Raw genomic sequence first — 27,190 nt, forward strand, 5'->3', positions numbered from 1 at the left:
TTTGATAATAAATGTTTGAAGATTAAATTCTATTGGTCTTGGCAAACAAAGAGGCAAAAGTGAGCATCCACAGTAATAATATTTGGTTTTAGCCAAAACTTAAGGAAATTAAGCATTTAAACTGTAATATTTTATTTCTAAAAGAAAATATCTTTTTATAAAAAAACATTTCCTGCTATTTTTCTTCAGCTGATAAGTAATTTACACTGTTGGATGAACACATCTGTCTTAGAGTCTTCAGCTATGCTGAACTCTGGAGCTTTCCAAGAAACGCTTGTTAATTTCCACTCTAAGTAAACAGTAAGTAATGATACCTCCTGATTTATTTATTTCTTGAAATAATTTACAAAAAGAATATGCGATTGTTGGAAAGCACTGATGCGATATGTATGTGCATGCACACATATCCATTGTTCCCCGCACACATAATTCACATAAATTGGCCCTTTTTACTTGATGTTTAATAACTTCAGCCTAATTCTTTTAGTTTCTCTCCAGTATCACATCTCTGAGCACAGTCAGCTGTAATTCCAGTTTAGAGGTCATTTTAATATCATCTGTATTAGTTTTCTGTTCAAGTGAGTCATTCACTAAAATCTTGCATTCAATACATAGTTTTTAAGATACATAGAAATAATTAGGATAGATTTATTGCAGACTTCTGGATAGGCTCTTACCCTGTCCATATCACTGCAGTGGTGCATTATACGACACATCTGTTATGCAGCACATTTATTGTCTTTGATTATCTCTCCAGGAAATGGACTATGTGTGTAAAGAGTATGTTGTTTTGTCTGCATGTTAGTTATGGACTGCTGTGAATTTAAGTTAGTGAAAGAAACTTAAAGGATATCCCACAGTGGAAAGGAGAATGAGAAATCTGAGACTGCCTTGTTTATCCAGGAGTTTGTTCTCGGCTAAGAACAGTCATAAGAAAATATCACCTTCTCTATTCCTTACGGAAAATTCTGTTCCTTTTAAGAAACACGGCCGTCCACCCCAGTCCTCAGCAGGGAGATGGAGCTGAATTATTTATCACTGCAGTTAGAGTCTGGGTCTAGAACTCAAGTTCTTAAGCCTCTTGAAAAGAGGAGTCCTGGAAACAGGAGGGAGGAATCAAGATCTTGTCTTTGATGCAGTGTCCTGCTCCCTTTCCACACCTGAGAGGGGCACTGCTCAGGATGTTAGGGGGTAGCCAACAATTCTCCTGGTATTTGGTTTTCTTTTTGACCTCATAAAAAAAAAGAAGCAGCCTGTTGGCAGAAATGTCAGTGATTTTTATCTCTGCAACTTGAGATTTTTGGTTTGGAGTTTTTTCAGTTAATCCAAGAGTAGGTCATGAGACCTAGAATCAAGGTTGAATATGGAGAAGAGGAAAAGTACTGTTCAAAATCTCAGACTCTAGACAAAATATGTTGTGTGCCTTGTTAAATTACATTCTGGAATGAATTAAAAAATATCCAAGAAATCTAAATTTAACTTGATTCACAAAGATAGGGAATATGGCATACTAGGTTAATTAAAAATTTTGCAGAGAATATTAAGTCTCATTAATAGCCTAATAATGAAGCATCTTCTGCAACAGCTGCTGTCCCTCAGAAAACATGGCTGCAAATAAAGAAGTGGCTATATGGGCTGCTGTCAAGTGAGTCAAGTGTTTACTAAAACATTGAACAGTCTCTAACTGGGTATGTTCTTTGTATTAGAAACAACTGACAAGAATAAAGCTGAAATTATAATGTTGTATAAATGAAGGTACTAGTACTGCATGCCTGACCTATCTCAGAAATCTCATTTGATTGCTACAAAGGAAGAATTTCTTATGAGTTTCATATACATTTGTAGGACATACTTTATGGAATTGTAGTTTCATAATATTTCTTCCAGTTGCAATGGCAGCTAGAACAACCTCTACTTTTCTGCTTCCCCCTGGGTTGTGGCAGCTGTGCAAGTGGTGGGATTGATCTAGGTTAGAAGTAAATTGTGTGTGCGTGTGTTTTAGGTTACCTGTAACTTGTGAGTTCCCCACTCCAGTTCACATTAAATAGTTGAGCCACTTGAAATGGGAATGTAACTATACTGGGACTGAACAGACATTAACAGTATTAATATGAGGGTGCTAGAAAGAAATATTAATGTACCTGTACTGTCAATAGTAATGTACATCTCTAACTTCAGCCTTTTTCTAATTTAATTTCTCTTTATTTCCACTTCAACAGAGAGCTCTTTTCCATTTTCTCCTGTACAGAAGGCAATAATCTTCCAGTTACTGGCACCACTTACAGCCTTTATCCTGTTTACTGAAGCAGATGTATAGCTCCTGCTTTGTATATTTCTGCTTGATCTGTAGTATGTTGTGTAATGCTATGCCAGAGCTTTGAGGGGTTAGAGAGTCAAAGGGAAGAGGCAGAATAGTAATTTCCCCCTCATTTGAGATTCCTTCTAGTTCATAAAGGGTCTTTAGTTTGCTTTCATTCCTGGGATACAAGACATTTCCCAGGAGACAAAGACTTGCTGTTCATTTACCTGCGCTGTTTGGAAGACAGAGGAACCCTAGGGCTTTATTTTTCTTGACTTAGCTTGTGGATGGTTGCCTATTCTCGTGCACATTTTTCAGAAGTTATTCTTCAGCCTTTGCTTTCCAGGAAGGCAGTAAATTCTTCTGGAAGTTCTTTGGGCTAAATCAGCACTGTACAAGTGGTAAATGTTGACCTGAAGCATGTGGCAGACATTTTGGAATCTGCAGTTGATTTTTATTCTTCTTCTGTAGCATGGGAGTTTGAAAGGTCTGTGGAAAGGAAAGCCCCAATATATTTTATTCAGTGATGGTAGAATTAACCATTGGTATCTCACACATTTTAAAAGCAGTATGCATAGACAGGTTCTCAGCTGGCAAGGAGTTGCCCGTGAAAAACTAGTGCATTTATCCATCCTACTTATGACTTAATTTTTCCTGTGATTTGTGGTGATATAAATACAGTTGTGGAGAATCGCTGACTTTGATATGATTACCAAATGCACTCTCCCCTGCCTCCTGATGTATACATTTAGTGTTATGCTCTTTTACACTAAGAAATGGGAAGAATCTTGCTTTACCACTGGAAAAAATGCTAATTTTGCTTCTGGTTGTGCCAGTGCCTTCCTGTGTTAGTTTTATATAACTCTTACCGTGTGCCACAGTGGCTGTCTCAGGAATTTATATGCATGGGAAGCTGTGAAGAATATTAAATATCCCCATTGTGAAACAAACCCCTCCTAATTTTAAGATTCTTAGCCTACAGATATAAATATGAATTAAATCTGCTTTTGTTTTTTTCTTCCTAATTCTTGTTATGCTCTTGTTCTATGCCTCACCACTATGCCTCTCTTCCCCTAAATGTGGCTTATATCTTGCAGAGGCTTTACATGCTCTTTTATCCAGGTGTTATGCAAAGCTACCCTGATAAGACATCTTTGATACTGCTAAGTATGTTTAAAGAAAAATAAATTATAACAAAGTCTGAAACAATATACTATATGAAAATACCAAATGCATTTGAAATCAGCTATGTTCCTCAGCTTTTTTTCTTCTCTATATTTGTGGCTTTGTTCTATGCCAGGTGTTGTTGGCTTGATTTTTTTTTTTTTTTTTTTTTTTCCTCAAGGAGCCTCTTTTGGTCAGGTGTTTGAGAAAGATCCTGACATTAGAATGAGACACTGCCAGGCAACATAAATACATTTTCCTTACTGTCTTATTTCAGCAGACAGTTCAGAGTGCTCTTTTCTTTAAATTTTAGATGAGGCCTTTTGTACCTTATAGGGCTTCTGAGATATTTTGGTAAAAATGCATCACTGCAGTCTGATGAACTCAAATCTGTTCTTCTTCAGCTAACAGTGAATAAGTGTTACCAGCTTTCCTAAGAGATATTTTATTTACAAGCAATGCTGTGGAGTAACTTTTAAGTGCTGATTTCAAGTACGTGGGAGTTGGAGGTATCAGCTTGTCTGAAACAATTCGATGGTGGTATGTCAGAAGTTCTCTGTGGTGCCAGTGATAGAATGGGAGGCAAAGGGCATAAGATAAAACACCTGAACATGAGGAAGAACTTTTTTTACCGTGAGGGTGCCTGGGTATTGGAATAAGTTCCCTAGAAAACCTTTTCTGGACATGTTTGAGAGCCATCTGGGCACAGTCCTGAGTAATCCTAGGTGACCTTGCTTCAGCAAGTGAGATTGGACTAGATAGCCTTTGGTGGTCCTTCCAGCCTCAACCACTCTGTGATTCTGTGAAGCATAGTATAAAACTAATGAGTTGATTTCTCTCTTCTCAACAAGCTGCCAGCCTGATATTGTATCTCTGGCCTTGTGAGTCTCTGAACAGACTGGTAATATCTGAAGTCTGTGGGGAATAGTACTATATTCAAGTGTGTTCATAGGTGCTTCTAAACATACATGTGCACTTACAGGAGTATATAACTAGAACCCAAGAACCTTCTGGATATCATCGGTTGTGGGCAACGTCATCTGGGTAGCAATCAGATTACATTTGCTGCCTCAGGGGTCTTATGTCTAACACAGTTCTGCTTCTGAGGACAAAAGCCTTCAGCCAGAAAGTCTTCTATATATGAAACAAATTATGCCTTGAGGGTCATTATAGTGATGCTATTTATTAAACAGTCTCCTGTCTGAACTGTGTAAAGTGCCTCTATTTCCTGATCCAAGCTAATGGTTTTATTCTTATCCATGAGGAGTCTGTCAAACTCATATCCTGTATGCAGGTGAAAGCAAAAAAGAAAAACCAAATAAATCAAGTTTTCTCTGTAAATGTGAAAGATGCTGCTTTTTTACCAGTTTGGGAAAAAAAAAATCAAATTATAATTCCAGGGGAAATTTGCTGAATGTTAAGTTACATTTTTCTTCTAATCTTTATTTTCTGCTACTGTACTTACTAGAAGATATTACTGTGCTTTTTTTTTAATGTAATGGAATTCCATGCAACTTTCCAGTCCTGACAAAGGATGACAAATAGAGTTTATAGGTCCAGTTACTTTGGATGAGCTTGTACTCTGTTCCAAAGCTTTTCCAGATGTCTCCATGAGAGTTGTGTGTGAAAAATTAATTTCTTTGTTTCATGGAAGAATCATTTTCACTTAATAGAAAATGAGGGGTCTGGACCTTTTTGCCTAGGTGTTTTCTTCAAGTGAAATGAAACACTTTAATATGAAAGAATAGAGTTCATTAAGATTTCAAATATTTCAGTCACCTGTTTAAAAGAAGACAATTTTGGAAAAAAGGGTCCTAGGTTTCCTAGCTGTTTAGATACCTTTCACAATGCTGAGTAGGAATAGGTGCCAGGTGGAGTGCTGAAAACAAAGATGAAGTAGCTGAGAGAGATATTCTGTGCTCCCTGGTAGAAAAAAACAGCCTGGCTTTACTTGTTTATTTTCATTTTGTGAAATCTGACCTGTTCTCCAGAGTGTTTTAAACTACTCAACCTGTCACATTCCAATGTAAAATGCTCTGTCAAAGTGCTTCCCACAAGCTCTGTCTTCAGCATATGTATCAGTAGGCAGTACAGGAGCTTAAATACAAGGTGGTTCTTCTCCAGGTGCAGCACCTGTGTTTTGACCTAAGGCTGGTCCATGCAATATGCAACAGTTTCCTGAGGCTGCCTGAAGGCTTGTGGATGCTGAAATGTGCCTTGGATTTGTTATCCTTCGAAGGAAAGTACGCAAGAAAAGGGCCTTAAATGAACGATGTGCTTGCTAACTTAGTAGGTTTCCCTGGACAAGAAAATGAATATAAATGGCCCACTGCATTCCAGTGTCTTGCTTTCCCTGCAATGTATTCCTTTGCTCTGTCATATGATGACACTCCCACACAGCTGCTAAAATGCTCTTGTTGTTGTAGTGGTTAAAGGAAATTGCTGCAATTAATTTTGCTGTCTTTCTTCTCTTTGATGTGTCATTACAATTTCTTAGATATTTTTTTCAGAGATTGGGTTTTGTTCAAAACCAGTCATGTAGGGGCAAAAAGGAGGGGAAATAAACATTTGAGCCTCATTTATATATACTTGTGTTTCTGTTTTGATGTAGGTACCAACCAATGCAAGGAACACAAAACTATACATATATGTACATAGTTTTTGTTACACGCATACAAGTGCAATAGACAAAAATAAGCCTTCTCTAAAAGTGAACAGTCTGAAGAAGTAAAATGAATGCAGGTGCCTTAGTCAAACTAGTTTTATTTCCTAATGGCTATAAAGAATGACCGGACCATGAACTCTGAGGTTATACTTCATTTCTTGGGTACAGCACATTATGTTCTCAGTAATTTCTATTTGTAGTCTTGAAGCAGTTTTAATCTTCAACTTTACTACAGACTTGACAGTTTTTCCTTCTTATCCTTGGGTTACAAAATAATCCTTTTTTCTGCTAGTTCCAGATGCTGCTGCAATGAGTGTTAATTGAAAGTTAATTGGTTCACTGGTGAGTACTAGATCCTTGGATGGAATAGACTGAGGAACAGAAAGCTTAATGCTTTGTTCACTAGACTTGTCACTAACAAACATCTTTGTCGATGACATGGACAGTGGGATTGAGTGTGCCCTCAGCAAGTTTATCGATGACTCTGAGCTGTTTGGTTTGGTCGATATGCTGGAGGGAAGGAATGCCATCCAGAGGGACTTTGACACACTTGTGACGTGGGCTGATGCCAACCTTATGAAGTTTAACCATGACAAGTGCAAGGTCCTACACCTGGGTTGGAGCAATCCCAGGAACAGCTACAGGCTGGGCAGAGAAGAGATTCAGAGCAGCCCTGTGGAGAAGGACTTGGGGGTGTTGGTCAATGAGAAAATGAACATGAGCCAGCTGCAGTGTGCACTTGCAGCTCAGAAAACCAACCATATCCTGGGCTGCATCAAAAGGAGCGTGACCAGCAGGTCGAAGGAGGTGATCCTACCCATCTACTCTGCTCTCATGAGACCTCACCTGGAGTATTGTGTGCAGTTCTGGTGTCCTCAACATAAAAAGGACATGGAACTGTTGGAACAAGTCCAGAGAAGGGCCACGAGAATGATCAGGGGACTGGAGCACCTCCCGTGTGAAGATAGGCTGAGAAAGTTGGGGCTGTTGAGCCTGGAGAAGAGAAGGCTGCGTGGAGACCTCATAGCAGCCTTCCAGTATCTGAAGGGGGCCTATAGAGATGCTTGGGAGGGACTCTTCCTTAGGGACTGTAGTGACAGGACAAGGGGTAATGAGTTATAACTTAAACAGGGTAAGTTTAGATTGGATATAAGGAGGGAGTTCTTTACTGTAAGGGTGGTGAGGCACTGGAATAGTTTGCCCAGGGAAATTGAGAATACTCCCTCCCTGGTGGTGTTCAAGGCCAGGTTGGACAAAGCCTTGGGTGATATGGTTTAGTGTGAGGTGTCCCTGCCCATGGCAGGGGAGTTGGAACTGGATGATCTTAAGGTCCTTTCCAACCCTAACGATTCTATGATTCTATGACTTTATGAATGAAGAAAGGGAGAGCATAGCTCTCCCAAGTTCATCATGTGAAAATTGTTTGAGTAAAAAAGTTGTTAAATTCAGAAGTGACATTTCTCAATCTCTCAGGCATGGGTGGAGATATAATTTGCAATGGTGAAACTGTTTCTTAAAGACTTAATAGTATTCCAAATAATCAAAAGTATAAACCAGGATTTTAGAGACATTCAGAATGGGTAGGGTTAATAATAATAAATTTCAGCTTCTAATTCCTTCCTTCAATAATGTTAGTTCAGAAGAGTAGCTGAGGCTGATCACTGCTTTTGATCAGCCTCAAGCCTTTGACCTTGCAAAGGTAATTTTATCTCTTTTTCTAAAATGTTCTTGATTGTGTTATGACTACCTTCAGGTTTTTCATACAGCTCTTATAATTAATGGAATAAAAAGGATAAAAAAAATGAACAATGGAGATAATTTTATACCCTAACATTTGTGGAAAAAATGAGGTGCAGAGAAGTACAATTGAACTGTCTGTGGTAGAGTAGGTCTTCAGGCTCTTTAATGGCTAAATAAGTTTTGTTCGCTTTCCACCCCCATCCTGCCACCCATGTGGCCATTGGACTGTGTGACATATCTGTGTTGCCTTTGCCCACCCTGTGTTTGTTCAGAGCCCTCTTCCTCTAGCAAGGTCTATCTCCTGTGGCTACAGCGAGCACCAGGCGTGTGATGCTGCCCAAGCCAGTTCTGAGCCCTGCACAGAACACATCACACCTGGCTGCTCTCACTCGTACTGTTAAAGAACGGCCCAATCCAAAGTGCCTTTGCCAATTCAAGTGCTTATGAAATCAGTGGAAGGATGTAGTAAAAGCAGAGTGCACTTTGTAAAAGGGGAAAACAACTGGGAAGTCTCACTGGTTGATCTTTCGTTTTAAAATTTTCCCCTGATGACTGTGTACTGAAGTGTCCATTTAAAACCTCACAGAGGCATGCTGGGGTCATTTAAAAAGCTGTGAAAAAATCTACTTCAGTCTGCTTCCTTTTTCTCCCTCCAGTGACTGTCGTCTGCTTAAAAAAAGAAATTGCTTAGAGAGATAGCTTAGAGTGATTGCTTAAAGAGACCTTTTGCCTCAAATGCTTTTTCTTTACAGCCACAAAATCATCACTTATTTACATTTTATTTAGTTTGTGATTGAAACACAGCCTGATGCTTTAGTAAAGAGGTTAAACAAATGCTGAAAACATTGTGCTCTCTTGGGTGCAGCTGAACATACAGAAAAATCCAAGTCACGCTGGACATGACCTCAAGTCTCAGCGCAGGTTTACATGAAGTGTAAACTGTCCGTGGTGATCGGTACTTCATAGCTGCCCATCGTTCACCTTTCATGCTCCTTCATCTTGTCACCAGTTGGCTGAACACTTAAACCAGCAGAACAGACCAGGAGACTAGCAGCCTAGTGGGGCAGGGAGGGGAAGAAAAGGGAACAATGAGGTAGAGAGGACAGCTTGTATTTATGAGCATGTCTTTTGAGTTCGTAAAAGTCAGGCAAGAATGCATAACCAGCCCCTTGAGTTACTTTGTCTGGATCTGCTTTAATGGAAAACATTTTGCAAAGCAGTGACCTCTAACAAAAAGACAAATTAAAAAGTACCCTAAAACTTACATGCAACTGGCCTGAAAACTGGTATAAATTTAGCATAATGTAATTAACTGTTGCAGAGACAAGAAAGCAGAGATGTATTACTTCATACTGTGTATTTTAGTCAGCAGCTAATAAATTTTGTGTAGTATCATTCTTCACCTGTTCAGGGAAAGATTCAGAGGACACCCTCCAAAAGAAAAGCCTTCGCACGGCCTGTTCACTGGGAAAGGCTGCCATTGTCCCCTTCTCAGTATGTGCACAACATCCTGTGCATCTTATTTGCGCGCCTGAACTCCCTGAGAAATAGCACTCAATGGCAAAAGAACCATAAAGTTGCTGTTGTCAAAGTGTAGGCTGAGTCTCAGACGTCTGGATTACAGTCTGGGGATAATTAACATGCTTTAAATAATTGCTATACAGTGCTGCAGGAATTCATCATGTAATAATGATGAACATCACTTTTTGTTGATCATTTGAAGCGCTTGTTCTTTTCTACAGAAAACATACATATGTCTCCCTTCTTGCTTTATAAAAACAGTATGATAAACTTTCACTAGCATACTGGCAGGCAGCCTTCGCTAGCAAAAATCTTATAAAGTAGTTTTTGTTATAATTAATGATAATTAAGTTTTATTATTATTTTAATAGCTTGCAAAACTGCTTGTTTACTGGAGGCATATGATTTTTTAAATATAGCCAGTTTCCTTGCCTAGATTAGTGTTTTAAAACCAATTAAGAATTAATGTTAGTTTTCCCTGCATCCATGTTTTATGCTCACACTGTAAACAGTTGCCCCCCCAGCTCTGACTTGGTAAGGCTTTCTTTTCTTTTTCTCTTTCAGAAGAGTTCATTTACTTCCTTTTTTTTTACCTTTTTACTGATTTACAAGAAACAGCACTTGCACTTGCGTTCAAGGAGGCTTCTCCATCCCAAAGATTTTTGTGGCCGAAAGGACTAGAGAGCGTGCTGAGAGCCTGCCACACCTGAATCCTAATCCTTCCTCCTCCTGGATGAGGCACTTAACCTCTCTGTGTTCTATCTATAAAATACATTTAATAATACTTAATGGCTCTACTGTGCTTTGAAAATGTAAAGTGCTATGTGAGTGCCGATTACTTTTTATTATGTTCCATGTTAGAAGGCCTCAACGTATTTGTGTTAACTGGCACTGCTAATGCACATTCCGGAATAATCTTTGGTTAACAAAGTGAAACTCTTACAAAATAAACCCTATGTTTTAGCCAAGACAGACTCAGTGACGCAGGCAAGGAAAGTCAGGACACAAAAGCACTTAGCTCCACCGAATATGTCTGTGCTGTGCGTCAGCCATGGGCTTGAGCTACAAGACAACACAGCTTGCCTTCTCTCCAAGCAGTGTTTGTGCTCAGGAGAGCACAGTGAGGAAGACACCTCAAGCTTTGGATGCACAGCCTGACCATCCACCAGCATGTGACCGATTTTCCCAGGCAATCAAATCCTGCAGAATAACTTGCCTGGGGAGCTGCTCAGTGAGAGCTCATTCTCCTCAAAACTCGCACTCCAAAGCTAGGGTCTGGCTGCTGGGCTGGGTGCTCCCACAGCCTTGCTGCGCCAGCACGTGGGCCATCTCCCCAGGAGCAGTGCCAGCCAAGCCAGCGCTGTGCTGTGGTCTTCTCATGTTTCTGTCAGCAAGACAGCAGAGTTTCATTAAATTGTGGCAAGGGTTTGTCAGAAAAAGGCAATGTAATCGACCAGTGGTGATTATCTGTGTCTACCCCCGAGGTGTTTCCATGGTCCTAAATCCAAATCTTAGTGCAGAGTATAGACTTTGAGTAGGTAACTTCCACTTGGCTAACTTCTCTACAAGCTTGCTTTGACATAGGAGATTTGAAATAGGACAGTATTTATTATATCTGATTCATGCAGGATACCTTTGGTTGTAGTTTAAACTGGCATGTACCTGAAGAAGAAGGGAGAGATTGGTGTACTTAACAAGGCATTGGCTGTGGGGACTAGGGCTGGCCTCAGGAACTTTTTAGTCTCCTCATCCTGAAAAGATATGTCCTGGACAGGCCTGAAAAAGTAGGCACTTTTTGTGCTAAGCGGAAACAATTGAGTGCAAGTCATGATAACTTTACACAAAAGAGTTGAAATGGTTCTCATTTACCTGATAAATGCATTTTGAAATCATCACAGCGCAGCTTTTAGGTGGAAGCAGAATAGACCAGCTCCTAGAAATGGAATCTGACAGAAAAGCAACAAATGTGGCGTCCATGCATCATCCTGCTCCAGGGACAGCATCAGGAGGGGACTTTGGCTGGTATGTCATGCCTCTCAAAACTTAAGGCCAGTCTCCTAAGGTGAGCTCAGGCAGGATGGAAACCTCCTGTGAAGAAGGGTAAAAGCTCTCTTGATCTTGACTTCCAGTACAAATACAGACTGTGAGACCAGGGCCTCATGATCTTTCTGACTTTGGGTTTTGCCCAGAAAACCCCAGACGTTTCTAATTTGTATTATGTTTATGCCTGTAAATTGCAATTGTTATTTCTCAGAAGGAAGTTTAGAACTATTAGAGCTGAAAATGGCAAATGTGAAGTAAATTGTTTAAAAGGAATTAGCACTAATTAATAGCAGATGCTGTTCTCTCCAATCTCGTTTCATTTCTGACAGACTATTTAGGCTTAGAGGAGACTGTCTAAGTTTGGATTGGTATTCCACTATATTATAATTATAGAAGCAGTGAAAATGGAGAATTCTGAAAGAACAAAGTATTTAAAGGCTCTTTAAATTGTGCTGTTTGCTCTGTGTTTGTCTTGTAGTCTTTCCTCCCTAGAACCCAAGAAAATTGTAGTTAATTTTTTTCTGACCACACTTACAGAAACAAAAGCAATGGCCCTTTAAAAAAAAATGGAAAATGAGACTACTTTTTACGAGACCATTTTTTTAGCAAAATATTTGGCTTGAAAATATTGGAATTTAGAGATTTCTGATGTTGTCTTCAAAATAATTCTTAATTTAAAACACTGGAGTTGTATAAACAGGCAAATATGTCCCTGTCATACTTTAAGTACCCTCAGGAGGGAGGACTTTATAAAATTTTCTTATAATTTTGAGCTGTGGAAGGAAGTAGGAGTAAGTCGAATCATAGAAATAGCTGTGTGAATACTGAGACATGGAAAGCAGTGTTTACAGTTTTCCAATTCACTTGGTTTTGGGCTCTGTTTTGCTGTACTTGCTGTTCTGTACAGACCAGGCTCTAGTCATGGTGCAAGTTTTAGCCACTTCTTAGTTTCAGCCACCTCTTAACTAAGAAGTTTCAAGGCTCAGTCTTTAGGATTGAAGAGGCTGAGTGATCCATGCAAGTTCAGATCACACTGTCATGTGCTAGATAAATGCATAGATGGGGACTCGCCTCACTGCTTGAAGCGGAGAGGTTGGGCACTGACCTCATGGCACTACAACAAGCTCAGATATCCCATCTTGATCAGTGGTGACTGAGCTATCCTTTAGGTCCTTTAGTGTGCTTTAGGTTAGGGGAAATGGATGCTGGTTTTCCTCTTGCTGGCTGTTTCTTGAGAACAGAACTTGCCGTAGGAATTATTTTTGGGCCCGTCTGTTTCATCTACTTTGGTATTTGTGTCTATATAAACCTTTCAATTTGGTTGCTTTATTGAACAGTTGCTAGCTATTAGGTTGCAGCACTCGCCACTACTTCCCTGCTGTCTTTGCCAACCTAATTAGTGTTTTGTTCCAAATGTGGCCTATTACATGACCGTTGCATAGCTGAGATATTGTACTGAGTAGTAAATAACAGCCTTTTCTGTGGTTGTTGCCACTTTTCAAAACACTGCATTAAGATAGAAAAAATAGCGGTTCATCTGAGCAGATTTAAGACACACGATGTAGGAATGTTCTGATTTCCCATAACATTTTTTTATAGAATAAAATCCTATATTTTTTCTTATAGGAGCTATTATAAAAATTCCTCTTGCTACCAGGTTAAAGACTTTCCAGACAAGCAGGAAGGACACTTAGGAAAGAGATAACCTTTGGAGTTCAATAGTTAGACCTATGTTGTTCAGCATATTCATAAATTAGCTGGAAAAAAACCGCATGGATAATAGTGATAAAAATTATGGATTATAATTGACTAAGGTGATGAAGACAAGAGCAGACTGTAAAGCTGTGCAGTCCCAGTCTCACTGTCTCTGAAAGAATATACTTGAACTGGAAAATGCTCAAAGAAGGATAGGACAGGAGATTATTATTTTCCTAGTGTAAACTTCAGAGTGTGAAACTTCTTACTGGAGATTACTATTTCCAGAGTATATAAAAAAATATCAAGTGGATTAAATGCCTAAGTGTGTTCAAAAAGCATCTGGACAAACTTGGAGGGAAAAATGTTAAGGAACATTAAGCAGAAAAAGACCATCTTTGGCTCTGAAAGTCCCTGAGCCGCATACCTCTGGAGCTTGAGAAAGCTTCCTGTAGAAGCATATGGTTGTCCTACTGTATGTTTTACCATAAGCATCTGGTATCAATTGCTGTTGTAAAAAGGATACTTTGCTAGGTGGACCTTTGCTATTGCTTTTAAAACTTTTTACTGCTTTTACTTTATTTTCCTTCAAAGCACCTGAAGACAGAATAATTCTTTATGGCACATTTTTTTTTATTGATTTGCAAAAACTGGCTGAGATTTATTCTCTTCATTGTAGTTAGGAAGTATGGTAAAAACAGATAGATGGGTTTATAGTTGGATCAGATGAAAAAAAGAAGATTGTTTAATCATTTGTTGTGAAAGGAGGAATAGTCTGGACACTTGCAGTTGTGTTTTAGGAATATTAATAGAAGCTGAGAAATTATGATAATTAAATGATCCCCAAATTGCTAGTAAGTACCCATTAGAGGACTTACTGTTGTAGGATTAAATCTGCAATGACACTGGATATTTGGTTTCAGAGAATGTTAATTGCTATAGAAATTGTTTCTGATAAAATAGAAAGTTACTTTATTGGGTGAAAAGCCACAAAGGCAAATATAAATATATTAGTTTCAAAATATTTAATTAGTAAAATTTGACATGTTATTGTTGATTATTGTTCTCATTTACCTAAAAAATGCATTTTGAAATCATGCATTTACCTGATAAATGTATTTTGAAATAATTTTTGTGCAAGGTGCATAATGTTTGTTAGAGTAGCAATAAATGAAAACCATCTGAGCTTTACGTTGTTCCTTACTGGAATCAGTCTTGTGCATAAAGCACTTCTCCATTGTCAGGGATATATGTTTTACCTAATACTGCTTCCTGCAGTCCTTGTGTTCTTTCGTGGAAACCTTTCCCTTTGGGGGTCAGTCTCTGTTTACAGAGAGATTTGCTCATACCTGTTGTAGATGGTTGCTGCTTTCCTTTTCTAGGATGGTAGGGTCATACAATTTTGCATTCCCAAGTCTAATGTCACCTTGAGGGAGTCATGCTTGCCAAAATAGGGGGTTTGTTACAACTTTTCCTCCATGGACCCACTGCCGCATCAGGGTGTCTTCCAGTCTTGTCTGGAAGAGATTTGTATCATATCATCACTGATGTAGCATATACTGCTGCTTTATATTAGGATAATCAGTTTAGTTTGAACATTTGAACATACAGTTTTGTGTTCTACACACAACATAAATGTATTTGCCACCTACTCTTAGCTGCATGCTCAGAAGACCCTACTGGCTTTTCAGAAGTTCAGATTTCCATATTTATACATGAGTTTGTGGAACAGTCACTGTGTTCTGTATTGGCAACATTCTCAAATACTGTTAATTTATCTATGTGTGAAAAAGAGATGGTTCAGCCATGGCTTTTATTCTGTAAGTGTCTTTCTCCTGCCAAGCATATCATATGTGAATGGCTTAATGGCAGTTTAGGTTTTGTGGGGTTTAGTCACACAAGTATTTTGATATGTCTTATAAAGTCATGCAGTTGGTCAGTCTGCTGCATGGAGTCAGATGTAGGTTATATCCATAAGCTGCGGTTAATTAATGTATCAGCAGTGAAATGAAGGTCTTTCTTTTTCCTTAAAGCACAATAAACAAGAATTTAGAATTAAAAAATACTTTTTCTTCCAAAACTTGCCAGCATTAAAAAACACTGATATTTGAGAATGCAGTGCACAACTGCACATAATTTTAGCAACATTAAAGTGCATCATGCTCTGAGTGATGAAATGACTAATGATTTATTCATCAGTTAATTTAACCTTCTGTAGGGCTATTCTGAATTAGCTTGCTTGACCAAGAGTACATTTTAAAAATAATAATTAAATCTTGATTAATGTTTCTAATGATAGCAAATTAATGAAAACTTAGTATGTTGCTTAGATAATAACTACTTCTATTGTTAACAATGGCCCCTCATTTGTAGCCACTTAGAGTAGGCTTAGCTTCCAGCATGGGCTTCAGTATGTTATGCTGTTACCTTTTGCTATGCCATTCTTTTTTCTTTAGATAGGCACCCATTGTAGTCTTTTAACCCCTTTAGTCTAGTTTCATGTAGAGTACCTAAATTACTCTTATTCCTCACTAGAGGGCATGTATTTCAAGGTTTTATTCACTTTGATGTATATCATTCTGTCCAAATTCTCACCTTGCTTGAAGAATGGTTACCAGATTCAGGTAATACAGAGGAAATTTGACTTCCTTATTCAGAATTTTCCTGGCTTTTTATTCAGTGTCTTTACTAGATGCAGCTTCCCACTGGAAGCTCAAACTGGGCTGATTTTTCTCCATCCAAGTCCTCTTCATAGCCGCTACTGTTTCCACCTTATATAGGTGCTTAATGTTCTTGGTTTTAAAATTATGTCTATATTTTTTATGATGAAGCTAGTGAGTTATTTAGACTGCTTACATTATCAGCTAGGGTTTCTTTTTTGCATTATTTCCTGCATGCCATCATGACATCTGAATCACGATTTCTGGTTTTCTATGGCATCATTAAAAAAATGTCTAGGATAAAGAAGTAAACTTTAAGGCATTCCTTCAGTTCAGTTCATTAGCATTTTGCCATTATATACTGACATGTGTCATTTAAAATACTTTAATTCAGTTAACCTGTTGCATATTTATACAAAATCAAATGTCTCATAGAAGTCTGTGGCATCAAAACTATTATTTTTAACAACTGAAATTATAGTGTTACATAAAAAGCCATCAAGGTAATTTGATAAAGTTTGTTATGAATTACAGTTGATGTGTACTATTATACTACAGACTTTTTAACCTGCATTAATCAAGATTTGGTTTAGCTGTTTTGTTATAGAATCTAAAGCAAATGTCAGGCTGCTAGAGTATTTAATGCTATAAACTATGAACTCACAATCAGTTTTCTTTTTCATCCTAGTTTTTTGCGACTACCTTAGCTTCTCTGAAATCAGAGTTAATGTTCCAGACAGCAATAATATTTTTGGCCAATCCTTTTAGGAATTTTTAATGCAAAATATTTATGTTCATGTACTTTAAAAGATGTCAGTGTTTTTGAGCAGTATATTTCTATTCTCAGAGCAGGCCGACAAAATATCCCTCCTCTACAATTCTAGTGAAGTAATTTATTAGCTTTCTTTTTTACTATCTTTCTTTAGTTTTTGTAGAGATTGCTTAGCCTCAGTGCAATCTGAAATTTCATGTGTGATGGGGAAAAATAAAGTTAATAGAAAGGTAGGGCTTAAAAGGGATTTGAGAATAGATGCCAAGACAGTGTGGAGAACAAAGCAAAGCATTTTGGCATCCAGAATACTATAGAAGAATGGACAGTTTTACAGGAAAGTGAATTGCCACGGTTGTAACAAGCTCAGCTTTTCTTCAACAGTCAAACCAATCTGCTGAAGACTAGAGTGCAACCACATGAGATGATGGCAATATAGCTGACTAATAATTCACTGATTGCAGACTTCAGACACCACAGGGTGACTTGTGTCCCTTCACTGGTGTGCTTCAAGCTCAGATAAAAGCATTATTGGTATGTGTCGGCATACTAAGGCAATGCTTAATGGAATACATGGTATTTAGTTTGTACTCCATATACAGACAGCAGTTCCTTTCTGCCAATTTCATTCTTGAGTGTTGTGATCAGTGCTTTGTAGTTAAGAATGCTGCTCTTTTAGGTTTCAGCTCTGTTGTTTCAAGCTGTTTTGTAATTCAGGCAGATGCTATTCCATCCGCCTGTGAAGTCTGAAAGTAATTTTTGCACTTAGTAACAATGGCAAAACACAGGAAAAGACGACACTTGTCCTGCCCAATATTTATCACTTTCATAAAAACAGCAGGTATTGCACTCCTAATGATTGGTAGATGAGTTTTATTTCAGACTTGCCAGAACAGTTTCTTTTTTTCTGAATGGTTTCTTATGAATAGACTGATCAGCTCTCTCAGATGTTTTAATAAAAAAATTATTATATCAACAACTTTTACAGAACATAATATTTTATAATTTATCTTGAACTATATTTTGTTTCATAGAATCATAGAATAGTTAGGGTTGGAAAGGACCTTAAGATCATCCAGTTCCAACCCCCCTGCCATGGGCAGGGACACCTCACACTAATCCATGTTACCCAAGGCTCTGTCTAACCTGGCCTTGAACACCACGAGGGAGGGAGCATTCACAACTTCCCTGGGCAAACCATTCCAGTGCCTCGCCACCCTTACAGTAAAGAACTTCTTCCTTATATCCAATCTAAACTTACCCTGTTTAAGTTTTAACCCGTCACCCCTTGTCTTATCACTGCAGTCCCTAAGGAAGAGTCCCTCCCCAGCATCTCTGTAGGCCGCCTTCAGATACTGGAAGGCTGCTATGAGGTCTCCACGCAGCCTTCTCTTCTCCAGGCTGAACAGCCCCAATTTTTTCAGCCTATCTTCATAAGGAGGTGCTCCAGTCCCCTGATCATTCTCGTGGCCCTTCTCTGGACTTGTTCCAACAGTTCTATGTCCTTTTTATGTTGAGGACACCAGAACCACACACAATACTCCAAGTGGGGTCTCATGAGAGCAGAGTAGATGGGCAGGATCACCTCCTTCGACCTGCTGGTCACGCTCCTTTTGATGCAGCCCAGGATACAGTTGGCTTTCTGGGCTGCGAGCGCACACTGAAGGAGGCTCATGTTCATTTTCTCATCAACCAACACCCCCAAGTCCTTCTCCACAGGGCTGCTCTGAATCTCTTCTCTGCCCAGCCTGTAGCTGTGCCTGGGATTGCTCCGACCCAGGTGTAGGACCTTGCACTTGTCATTGTTAAACTTCATGAGGCTGGCATCAGCCCACCTCACAAGTGTGTCAAGGTCCCTCTGGATGGCATCCCTTCCCTCCAGCATATTGACTGAACCACACAGCTCAGAGTCATCGATAAACTTGCTGAGGGCACACTCAATCCCACTGTCCATGTCACTGACAAAGATGTTGAACAAGACCGGTCCCAACACTGATCCCTCAGAGACACCACCCATTACTGGTCTCCAGCTGGACATTGAGCCGTTGTCCACAACTCTTTGTGTGCAGCCATCCAGCCAGTTCTTTGTCCACCGAGTGGTCCATTCATCAAATTGATGTCGCTCCAATTTAGAGACAAGGATGTCATGCGGGACAGTGTCAAACGCTTTGCACAAGTCCAGGTAGATGACATCAGCTGCTCTACTCCGTCCATCAGTTTCGTAGACCCATCATAGAAGGCCACCAAATTGGTGAGGCAGGATTTTCCCCTGGTAAAGCGTTTCCCCTTAGGGAAGCTTAGTTTCCTTCTATTCCTCTTTGTTATTTGAGAAATGTATTTCATAGCACATTGAACTTTAAAGGTATGTACAGGAGTACAGCCAGCACACATCCAGGGGGTTAAAAAATGCTAGTTGTTCTGTAGGATGAAGCTACAGTGGACCTAATGATAAACAAAACCCAACCCAAAATATAAAGAAAATAAATGTCTGTTTCACTGCTTTTTCCTTTTGGTTATCCATCTTCAACGCACTTGTAAACCTGATTTTCTGAATAATATTGTTCCTCTTATAAAGTCGGAGTGTTTTCACTGTCTCCTGTTTGTTCTTTCAGGATTTGTGGATTTAACACTCCATGATCAGGTCCATCTACTGGAATGTGCCTGGTTAGAGATACTGATGATTGGCTTAGTCTGGCGCTCCATGGAACATCCAGGAAAGCTTTTATTTGCACCTAACCTATTACTGGACAGGTCAGTCTGCATGTTGCTATGAATTATTCAAGTTAACCAATTTCTACTGCAATTTTAACTCATAGTCATTTTACTGATCCCACAATTTGAAAGTATTCTGTAGGTTAAGCAGGGTTATAGTAGGTGAGACTGGAAAAGGAACTCTAAAAAACCTAGAAATGCTCTTAAATATGATGCCGGTAATTTATTAGACAAGTAACTCATCCAAACTTCAGCTGCTGCTGGAAGCACTTTCAAAGGCAGCAGAAAATTTCTCTTGTAATCTGTACCGCTTGTTGTAAAACTAAATGAAATTAAAATTAAAAACTGAACTCTAATCACTTTAATTCAGGTAATTATTTCTGCTTACCTAAAATACTCCTACTTATTCTTAGTTATAATGGGTTTATCCAAGCAGCCATCCAAAATGTTGGAAGAAAATCATGGTAGTCTCAATTGCGATCTTAATTATTTGTAGAGAGTACATGAAGATTTTATTCTTTCTTTTTCCTCCTGAAAACTGGAGTCATGTGTGTAATACACACCTGCTTGCTGCCCTGAGCCTTTTTTAGTCAGTCACGCTAATATGTTGTTAGTGCTTCTAAGTGAGAGAGAAAAATATGCATCTCTGCCATAAAACAGTATCCTGGATTTTAGCTGAAAGTCCTCACAAATAAAAGCAGAAAGATTGATAGATATAGAGCATATATTCTAACTATCTTAATGCAAAGTTGACTTCTCTTTTTTTTCCAGTCATGAAAAATTTCAGCCTTGGACAAGAGTGTTAAAAGAGAACAACCAGTAATCAGGTTTTTTGGCAAATGACTGTGGCAAATCCAGGCAAAGTTAGTTAGGATACATTAATCCTTTCTATTTGTAGTCCTCTTTAGTTGACGACTATCACCCACCTAGCAGAGCTGGCAGGAGAGAGTTTACGTATGCACACTGGTCACTTCAGTGCAGAGTTTGGCATCTTGGTCTAAACAGAAGGTAGAGAAAGAGCTGAGGAGATAGGGTATATGATGAGGCAGCTATGAGCTGAGCAAGCTTCTTATCACCAGATGCAGAAGCAGTGAGCTGCAGCAGACAGATGGCAACAGAAAGTCAAGGGCAGGGCCTTCAGCTACTGCAAACATTAGCCGGTGAGTGAGTGAATGAATGGACTAGCTGACCCCTGGTGGTCCCTTCCAATCTCAGGAATTCTGTGATTTTAGTAAAATACCAGTGATAATGCCTAACAGTATAAAATATAATATTTCATAAGAATAGGGAAGTATTTATATTTATTGCCTTAGAAAAAACCCTATTCCACTGACCTGTGAGCTATGGAGCTAGATATGTATAAAACACATTCTCATTTTGTATACAGAACATATTTGCTTGCCTAAATGTAAGTATACTCTTCTGAAGGAAACACAACAGCTTTAAAATTATTTCTTAGTGTACATAAGAAGTAAAATTTAAACTGTAGAAAATTAAGCATAGCATATTATTGAAAACTACTGTAAATTGTAATATGGATTCCAAAGACCAATCCATCTTTTCCACATTCCATGGTACAGGTTTTGAGAAAAAATTGAAACTGAAGAGCAGAGTCAGAGTAACATTTTTCCTCCTCATAGCTGAGAAAAAAAAGCTAGGGAAACATTGGAAACTTTGGTCTTCCTCAACTAAAACTCTCCACGTTCTGAATAATGGAGTTTGTGCACTTGATTCACACAGATAAGCCAACTCCGATGGATTTTATAAAACAATTGCATGCAACTGGAACTGCATATTACTTTAGGGCTTAAAAATCAATTAACTTAATAATCAAATCAGACTCTGTTTTCTGACTTTCAAACTTTTCAAACTTTCTAAAAATGTAGATCTGTTGCATCTTCTCATTTTCAAGTGACAAGAAATATGTTCCTAAGGCACTATATACATGCTTCACTCTACTTGGTAGGGTCATTTACTGAAATTAAATTAATAAAATACTTGACCCTGGGAATCACTGATACGCTACTTAGTTAACTGTTGATTTACTACTTAATTAGTGCTAACAATAGTTTAATATGCTAATTTGATTTCAGCAAGTTGCCTTTCAAAAAAGGGCAAAAGTATGTTTGTCAGATTTGAGAGAGCAGGTCAGAGACTGATACAAAGCCTGTTTGACTCAATGGAGTCCTTCTACTGCATCAAGTTTTGGGGCAAATACCACAAGAGTGCAAATTATTGTTGATCTAAATAATGAAAGCATCTGATTGATTGGCTAAAATAAAGGAAAAGATGGATGCTGTAGCTTAATTTCCTTTCATCTGTTCTCTCCTTACCCTTCAGCATGTTCTTTATAGGGTACTCTTTTTTCAGTGTTTTCATCCACAGCACTCTGTCCTGAATCCCCATCACACTTTCCCTGTTACCTGATCTTTAGGGTTAACAGCATCTGCATATATTCATTTAGTTACTGTTTATAATCCAGAGTCACCAACAACACATGGTAAAACCCTTATCTGTCTCTAACCTATGTTTTTCTGGACTTTTTACAAGTTCAGTATTGTTAATATGGAGCTTTACCAAGTTTTGTGTATGCCTTTAGCTCTCTGTGTTCATTCTGAGGCAGACATCTTCTCTGATTTGCACATCCCTTTCATTTTTCATGTTAGGGTTTCTCTTGTCTCTAACAAATTCTTTCTGTTTAGAAACTTGGAGGTAAATGGTCCTTTGTATACATCCATGCATAAAGCTCAGGTCATATCAAGTTTTATTGTGCAACTTTTTTACCTTTTGGCTAAATAAATACTGTCTTTTCTTGTTCATATCTTTCTGAAATGTCATAGAAATAACATTCCAACTTTGCTCTTCTTTTGAATAAATCTGATTTTTCTCCTGGCTCATTCCGTCTACTACGATCATATTAAACATGAGCTTGTCTTGTCTCTGATGATCTTTTAGAGACTGTATTATTCTGTGAGCATCTATTTATTACATTTTCAGATAAATACCTCTATAATTTTCCTATGTAACATTTCACACTTGGAAGGCTCCTTGAAAATATCTGTAAAGCAGCCCTTTGTTATTAATTTTAAGTTCCCTCTTAAAATTTTGGTTTGCTTATAAAAAAGATTATACAACAATTAAGTTGCCAGTATGTGTAGACTAATATCATTCTGTATGGATGAATATCATCGCATTATCCCTTTCTATTCCCACGCTGCCTTGTAATTAGATAGGGTATTTTGTGAGGTAATGCACCCTTTCTTATTCTGTTCTCACTCTACAGAAGCACTTGAGTCTTGTTCAAAATCAAGACCTTTAACAGTCTGCCAATTACATATAACTGGTACATTTTTTATAGTGTATAAATGATGCTATTAAATAACTTCAAATGACAATAATTATAAATTAGAAAATAGGCCCAATCAGGAAATACAATGGCACACTCACAGTACTTGCAATTAAGGTACAGTACTTGACACAATGAAAGCAAGCCCAGGCTAAATGCAAATCTTTCGTATGCCATTTTTGAAAATTGCTGTCTTGTATAAGAAGAAGTAAAGGCTTACGTTTCTAACGGGACAAACCAGATGTTTCCTGTCTGGAGCAGTCCCAAGAAACTAGGCTTTAAAAATGTCATTAGAGCAAGGCTGAAATTTGTCAGGCCTGACAATAGGCTGTTTATAATCTTGAAGAAAATGTAATGTTTCTTCATGAATAAGAAAGCCCTATTTTATTACATTTTAAGAGGATTTGTTGCATTCATGTATCATGCTGATCAGAGGTTACTTGAAGGTTTGAAACATAACTGTAAAGAAACTCATGGTAGAAGTAGCTGAATTGATGACTTGAGGTGGATGACTTCTCATCTGAAACATCCTCAGTATCAGCAAAATGGGAAACACAGGGCTGCATTTAAAAAGAGGTGGGAGAAACCCCTGTCCAGTAAGCCTGGTGACGATCGTAAGGAAACTGATGAGATACCATCTAAAGAAGAAAGGTTGAGGTGTGAATAAACATGATATAATGGCAGAGAGTCCTAATGCATTTTGCAAGGGAAAGCCATGCATCATGAATACATTGGAGATCTTTGAAGAATTAACAAGCAAGTGAATGGGGGAGAACTTGTTGGATTTCCAAAAAGTATTAAACAAGGTACAAATTGTATGTAGGCAAATGTGTACAGTTTCATACAGAAGAATAATCATAATCTTCATAACCTGCATTCTGCATTATCTTTCTGTGTCACTTTACGGTAGTCAGTTCTATGGAATCAGCAGTTCTTTGGTCTCCAGCAGTCAAAAAGTGAATAGACTGCAACTTTCTCAACCCCAGGAATTATTGCAACAGGGAAAAGAAAGTGCAGATCATTGTTATTCCCCTGTTTAAATCTGTGCTCCATCTATGCTTGGAACACCATGCGTTTCTGATTTTCCTTATCTTAACAGGAATATTGAAAAAACAGGAAAGGTATCCGATGGGTTGCATAAGCAATCAAAGAAAGAGAGTACAAGGACTAACTAAATAGACTGGCTTTTCTGCCTGTGATGCTCAGCAGAAGACGGGAAACAAAGTAGAGAGGATAGGAACTGCATAAAGTCACAAACTCATTGAGAATCCACACAATCCAATGTATGGTAATCCACAAATTAATATCTCTTCCAATCTAGTACTAGAGGCAATCACTTGAAATCAGCAGATCCAAATGCCTATACTCTTAGCCTAGAGCTAAATATACCTTTAATATGAGCCAGTATGGTCATTCTCATGTTACGTTATTTTCTTATCCTGATTGCAAAAAAAGTCCAGCAACAAAAATAAAACAGTGCAAGAAAATTTCAGTTAAGTATAGTCAGTATTTCCCTGTTTTTACTATATTATTTCCTTCTTTCTATGGAGAAATCTAATCTGTTGTCAGGTTTATGGGTTTTTTTTTTTGTTTAACCTCTAGTTTACTGTCTCTTACGAAGAGCTTTATCTTTCAGATGAAGAATGAAGAATTTTCCCTTACCTGACTTTCATACGAAGTAATGCAGAAAGCTATGAATCTCCTTCAGCTAGCATGAGTAGGATAAAGACTTAGAGCATTCACTGTATGACTGGGCAGCTGAATAATTTACTGCTTTCATGGCTTTGGTCTCAAAGTTTCTCACCACATCTAAAAGGAATCCTTCAGGTTTTCTGTGGAAATAGTGCTTTCCAGTGTTTTGACAGACAGAAGATTAGATACATAGAAAAGTTTCAGGATGAACTCTGAGCGTGTTTTACTAGTCACTCACCTTGTAAAATGTTCCAAATGCCTGAGGACATCACACCTGTCTGTCACTTGAGTAAATGCATGACAGTTTTTTGGTACAGAGTAATTGTGGATGCATTAATTACCACTGAGTTATTAGAAAAATGGAAGCAAAGTGGTCACAGATACTTGATTCAGAATGCTTCATTTGTGACCGGCTGCTCTTATTTATTTCAAAGGGGAAAAGCCCATAGTCCTGTCAACAGCTATATCCAAATTTGCACTTCAATTTAAATTTGAAAAACAATTGTACATTTAATTTTCATCCTATCTTTAATAGTAATAGATTCTGTGCCAAAAACCCAACTCAAAAAATCATCTTGTCATCAGACTACTTACCTGATAGAGCTAAGCAGACCAATTTGCAAAAGGTTAAGGAATCTTTTGAAATAATTTAATTTCTCTTTCATTTTTCACTTTATGCTGGATTTTGAGGTGCATTATTATATTGCAGACCCCACAGAATGAAAACAAATAAATTATAAGAGACAGAATTATACTTCCTAAATAATGCACACAGGTAATTTCTGTTAATTGTAAATCTGTCTTTACTGTGCCTTGGAGCAAAATTCAAAGACTAACCAATTTTGTAATTCAAACAACTAAATGTAAATAAAAGTACCCTTCTAGAGTCTGAGGGGTTGCTGCTTAATGATCAAAATTAGTAACTCTTAAAAAAAAAAACCCAAAACAAATGAAAAATAAAAGAAAAGCCCCTCTCATTATGATCTTCCCAATTTTCAGCGTTCAGCAAAAGAGGTTTCCTGGGTGGGTCTGTAGGCACAGAACAGAAGTTTTCAGTGAGAATGAAATAATTTCTGAATACAAGATGGCTCCTACACAAGTTCTAAGATTTCTGGTTCATCTAGTCACTCTGACCTTGGAAGCTCAGGCCTCAATTCTAGATCATGTTGAATTGTGATCCTGATGTTTCCAAAATTAAATTTTCTTTGCCCAAAATTAAACTTTCTTTGCATTTCTGGTATGAAGAGAATTTTGAAACATTTTTGGCTCTAAGGTGATTCAGACTAAATTAAACTGAAAAAGGCCTACCTGTCAACAAGAATAACATTTTTTTCAGCCCATTATTGCAATTTTATTATTCCCAAATGGAGAGCCTTCATAATAAATCTGTAATCTAAATGTCTCAAATGCAACCAAAAAATAGATCAGTTTTGTTAGAATTATTACAACAGCATTTGAGAGATTTTTCCTATCTGACATTTGTGGCTCCATCTCACATAATATTATACTAATGAAAAATAATTAAAAAAGTACTTAATAGTTAATTGACTATGTTTCAGGTCTGATTGCTTTTGAAATGAGTGAGAAACCTGGTCTAGTGGAAGGTGTCCCTGCCCATGGCAGGGGGGTAGGAGCTAGATGATCTTTTAAGGCCCCTTCCAACCCAAACCATTCTATGATTCTATGAAATATATAGCATATCTTCCTTTGTTTGGCTAGGTAGATGATTTTCTGTTGATCTAGTCAGAGAGACACTTAGACTTTTGGTTCCGAGGTGGCTCAAGTAGAAGCCAAAAGGGATGGAAGAAATAATTAACAAACCTCAGAGGATGACAGGCTGGAGATTTTGTCAGTACTGGAAGAGGTAGGAATTTCCTGTATGAGTCTAAGGTTCAATCCTGATTGTTGCTTTGCTGATGTAGAAGAGAGAGCTGTGCTGGGTGAAAACTGCTGCTGTGTGTGGGCAACCACTTTTTTCCACCTGTTTTGGGGAATAATAATGCCAACAGCAGTAACTCAAGGGGCTGGTTGTATGAAAGTGTATAAACAAAACTGTCCAGCTCAGTGGAGGAAAACAGAGTGCTTCTCTTAGGGATTCCTTCTGCTCCTGCCTCTTTTCTTCCCTCAAAATTATTTTTGGAACTCGTATTTCAGTTTTACTTCTTATTTGGCAAATGTCAGTTTCAAGAAACTCTTGAAGGGAAAAAAGCCTGATTCCATGTTGAATTATGCTAATTCCAGTCCAGTACTTCTCCAATTGCACAGCTGTGATTGATTCTCAGACTGTGATTCATGTGTTGACACTAATGGCACATATTTTTTAGTAAGTAGCCAAAAATATTGCATTTGTTTAAACAACAAGAAATACAGTAAAAGTGCTGTAAATCAACTGAAAAGGATTTTGGTGAACTACACCCCATACCTCCAAAAAAAAAAAAGAAAAAAAAGAATAAAAAAGCAAATTTGATACTTGAAGGAAACTTCCTGAAAAATGCAGATACTCTCACTTTAGGTTTCCTCCCTCTGAATTTCTTTCCTTATCTCTGGGCAGATAGACATTCTTTCTTGTCTATGCCATGACAGAATAAATTAATGAAATAGAAGTAAATCTAACCAAATATAATAGAAATATGTAAATAAGATGTAGGGAGGATAAAATACTGGGAAGATATGCACTAAGAATGAATAGACTACAATAAATGAAAAGGTTTGTACTCATTCCAAACCTTTCTTCAAAATGCAATCTAGGCTTAAACTGAAGTGATTTTGAGCTATGAGAAAGCTGGGTTAACATTTGCATCTTATTTTTCTTCTATGTTCTATATTCTGTGCAAATTTATGCATAAAATGAAGCCAAAATACTGTAATATTGGTGGCAGGGGGG

At 38.0% G+C, this 27,190-nt stretch overlaps 1 protein-coding gene and 1 long non-coding RNA gene across 5 annotated transcripts in view; both read left to right on the plus strand.

The window, feature by feature from the left end:
• LOC133278595 (uncharacterized) overlaps positions 1–27,190 on the plus strand; it is a 398,225-nt gene that overhangs the window by 231,811 nt on the left and 139,224 nt on the right. The window lies entirely within an intron of this gene.
• Positions 1–27,190, plus strand: part of ESR1 (estrogen receptor 1) — a 159,266-nt gene that overhangs the window by 113,619 nt on the left and 18,457 nt on the right. For all 4 annotated transcript variants that reach the window (XM_061471533.1, XM_061471534.1, XM_061471536.1 and 1 more), the window contains one exon: positions 19,169–19,307. In XM_061471533.1, coding sequence (XP_061327517.1) covers positions 19,169–19,307 — 139 coding nt within the window. The remainder of the gene's footprint in view (positions 1–19,168; positions 19,308–27,190) is intronic.

Source organism: Pezoporus flaviventris, unplaced genomic scaffold, assembly GCF_033815535.1.
Source record: "Pezoporus flaviventris isolate CSIRO_AGI_PZ_B2104156 unplaced genomic scaffold, CSIRO_AGI_Pfla_v1 ptg000066l, whole genome shotgun sequence".
Taxonomy (NCBI): Eukaryota; Metazoa; Chordata; class Aves; order Psittaciformes; family Psittacidae; genus Pezoporus; species Pezoporus flaviventris.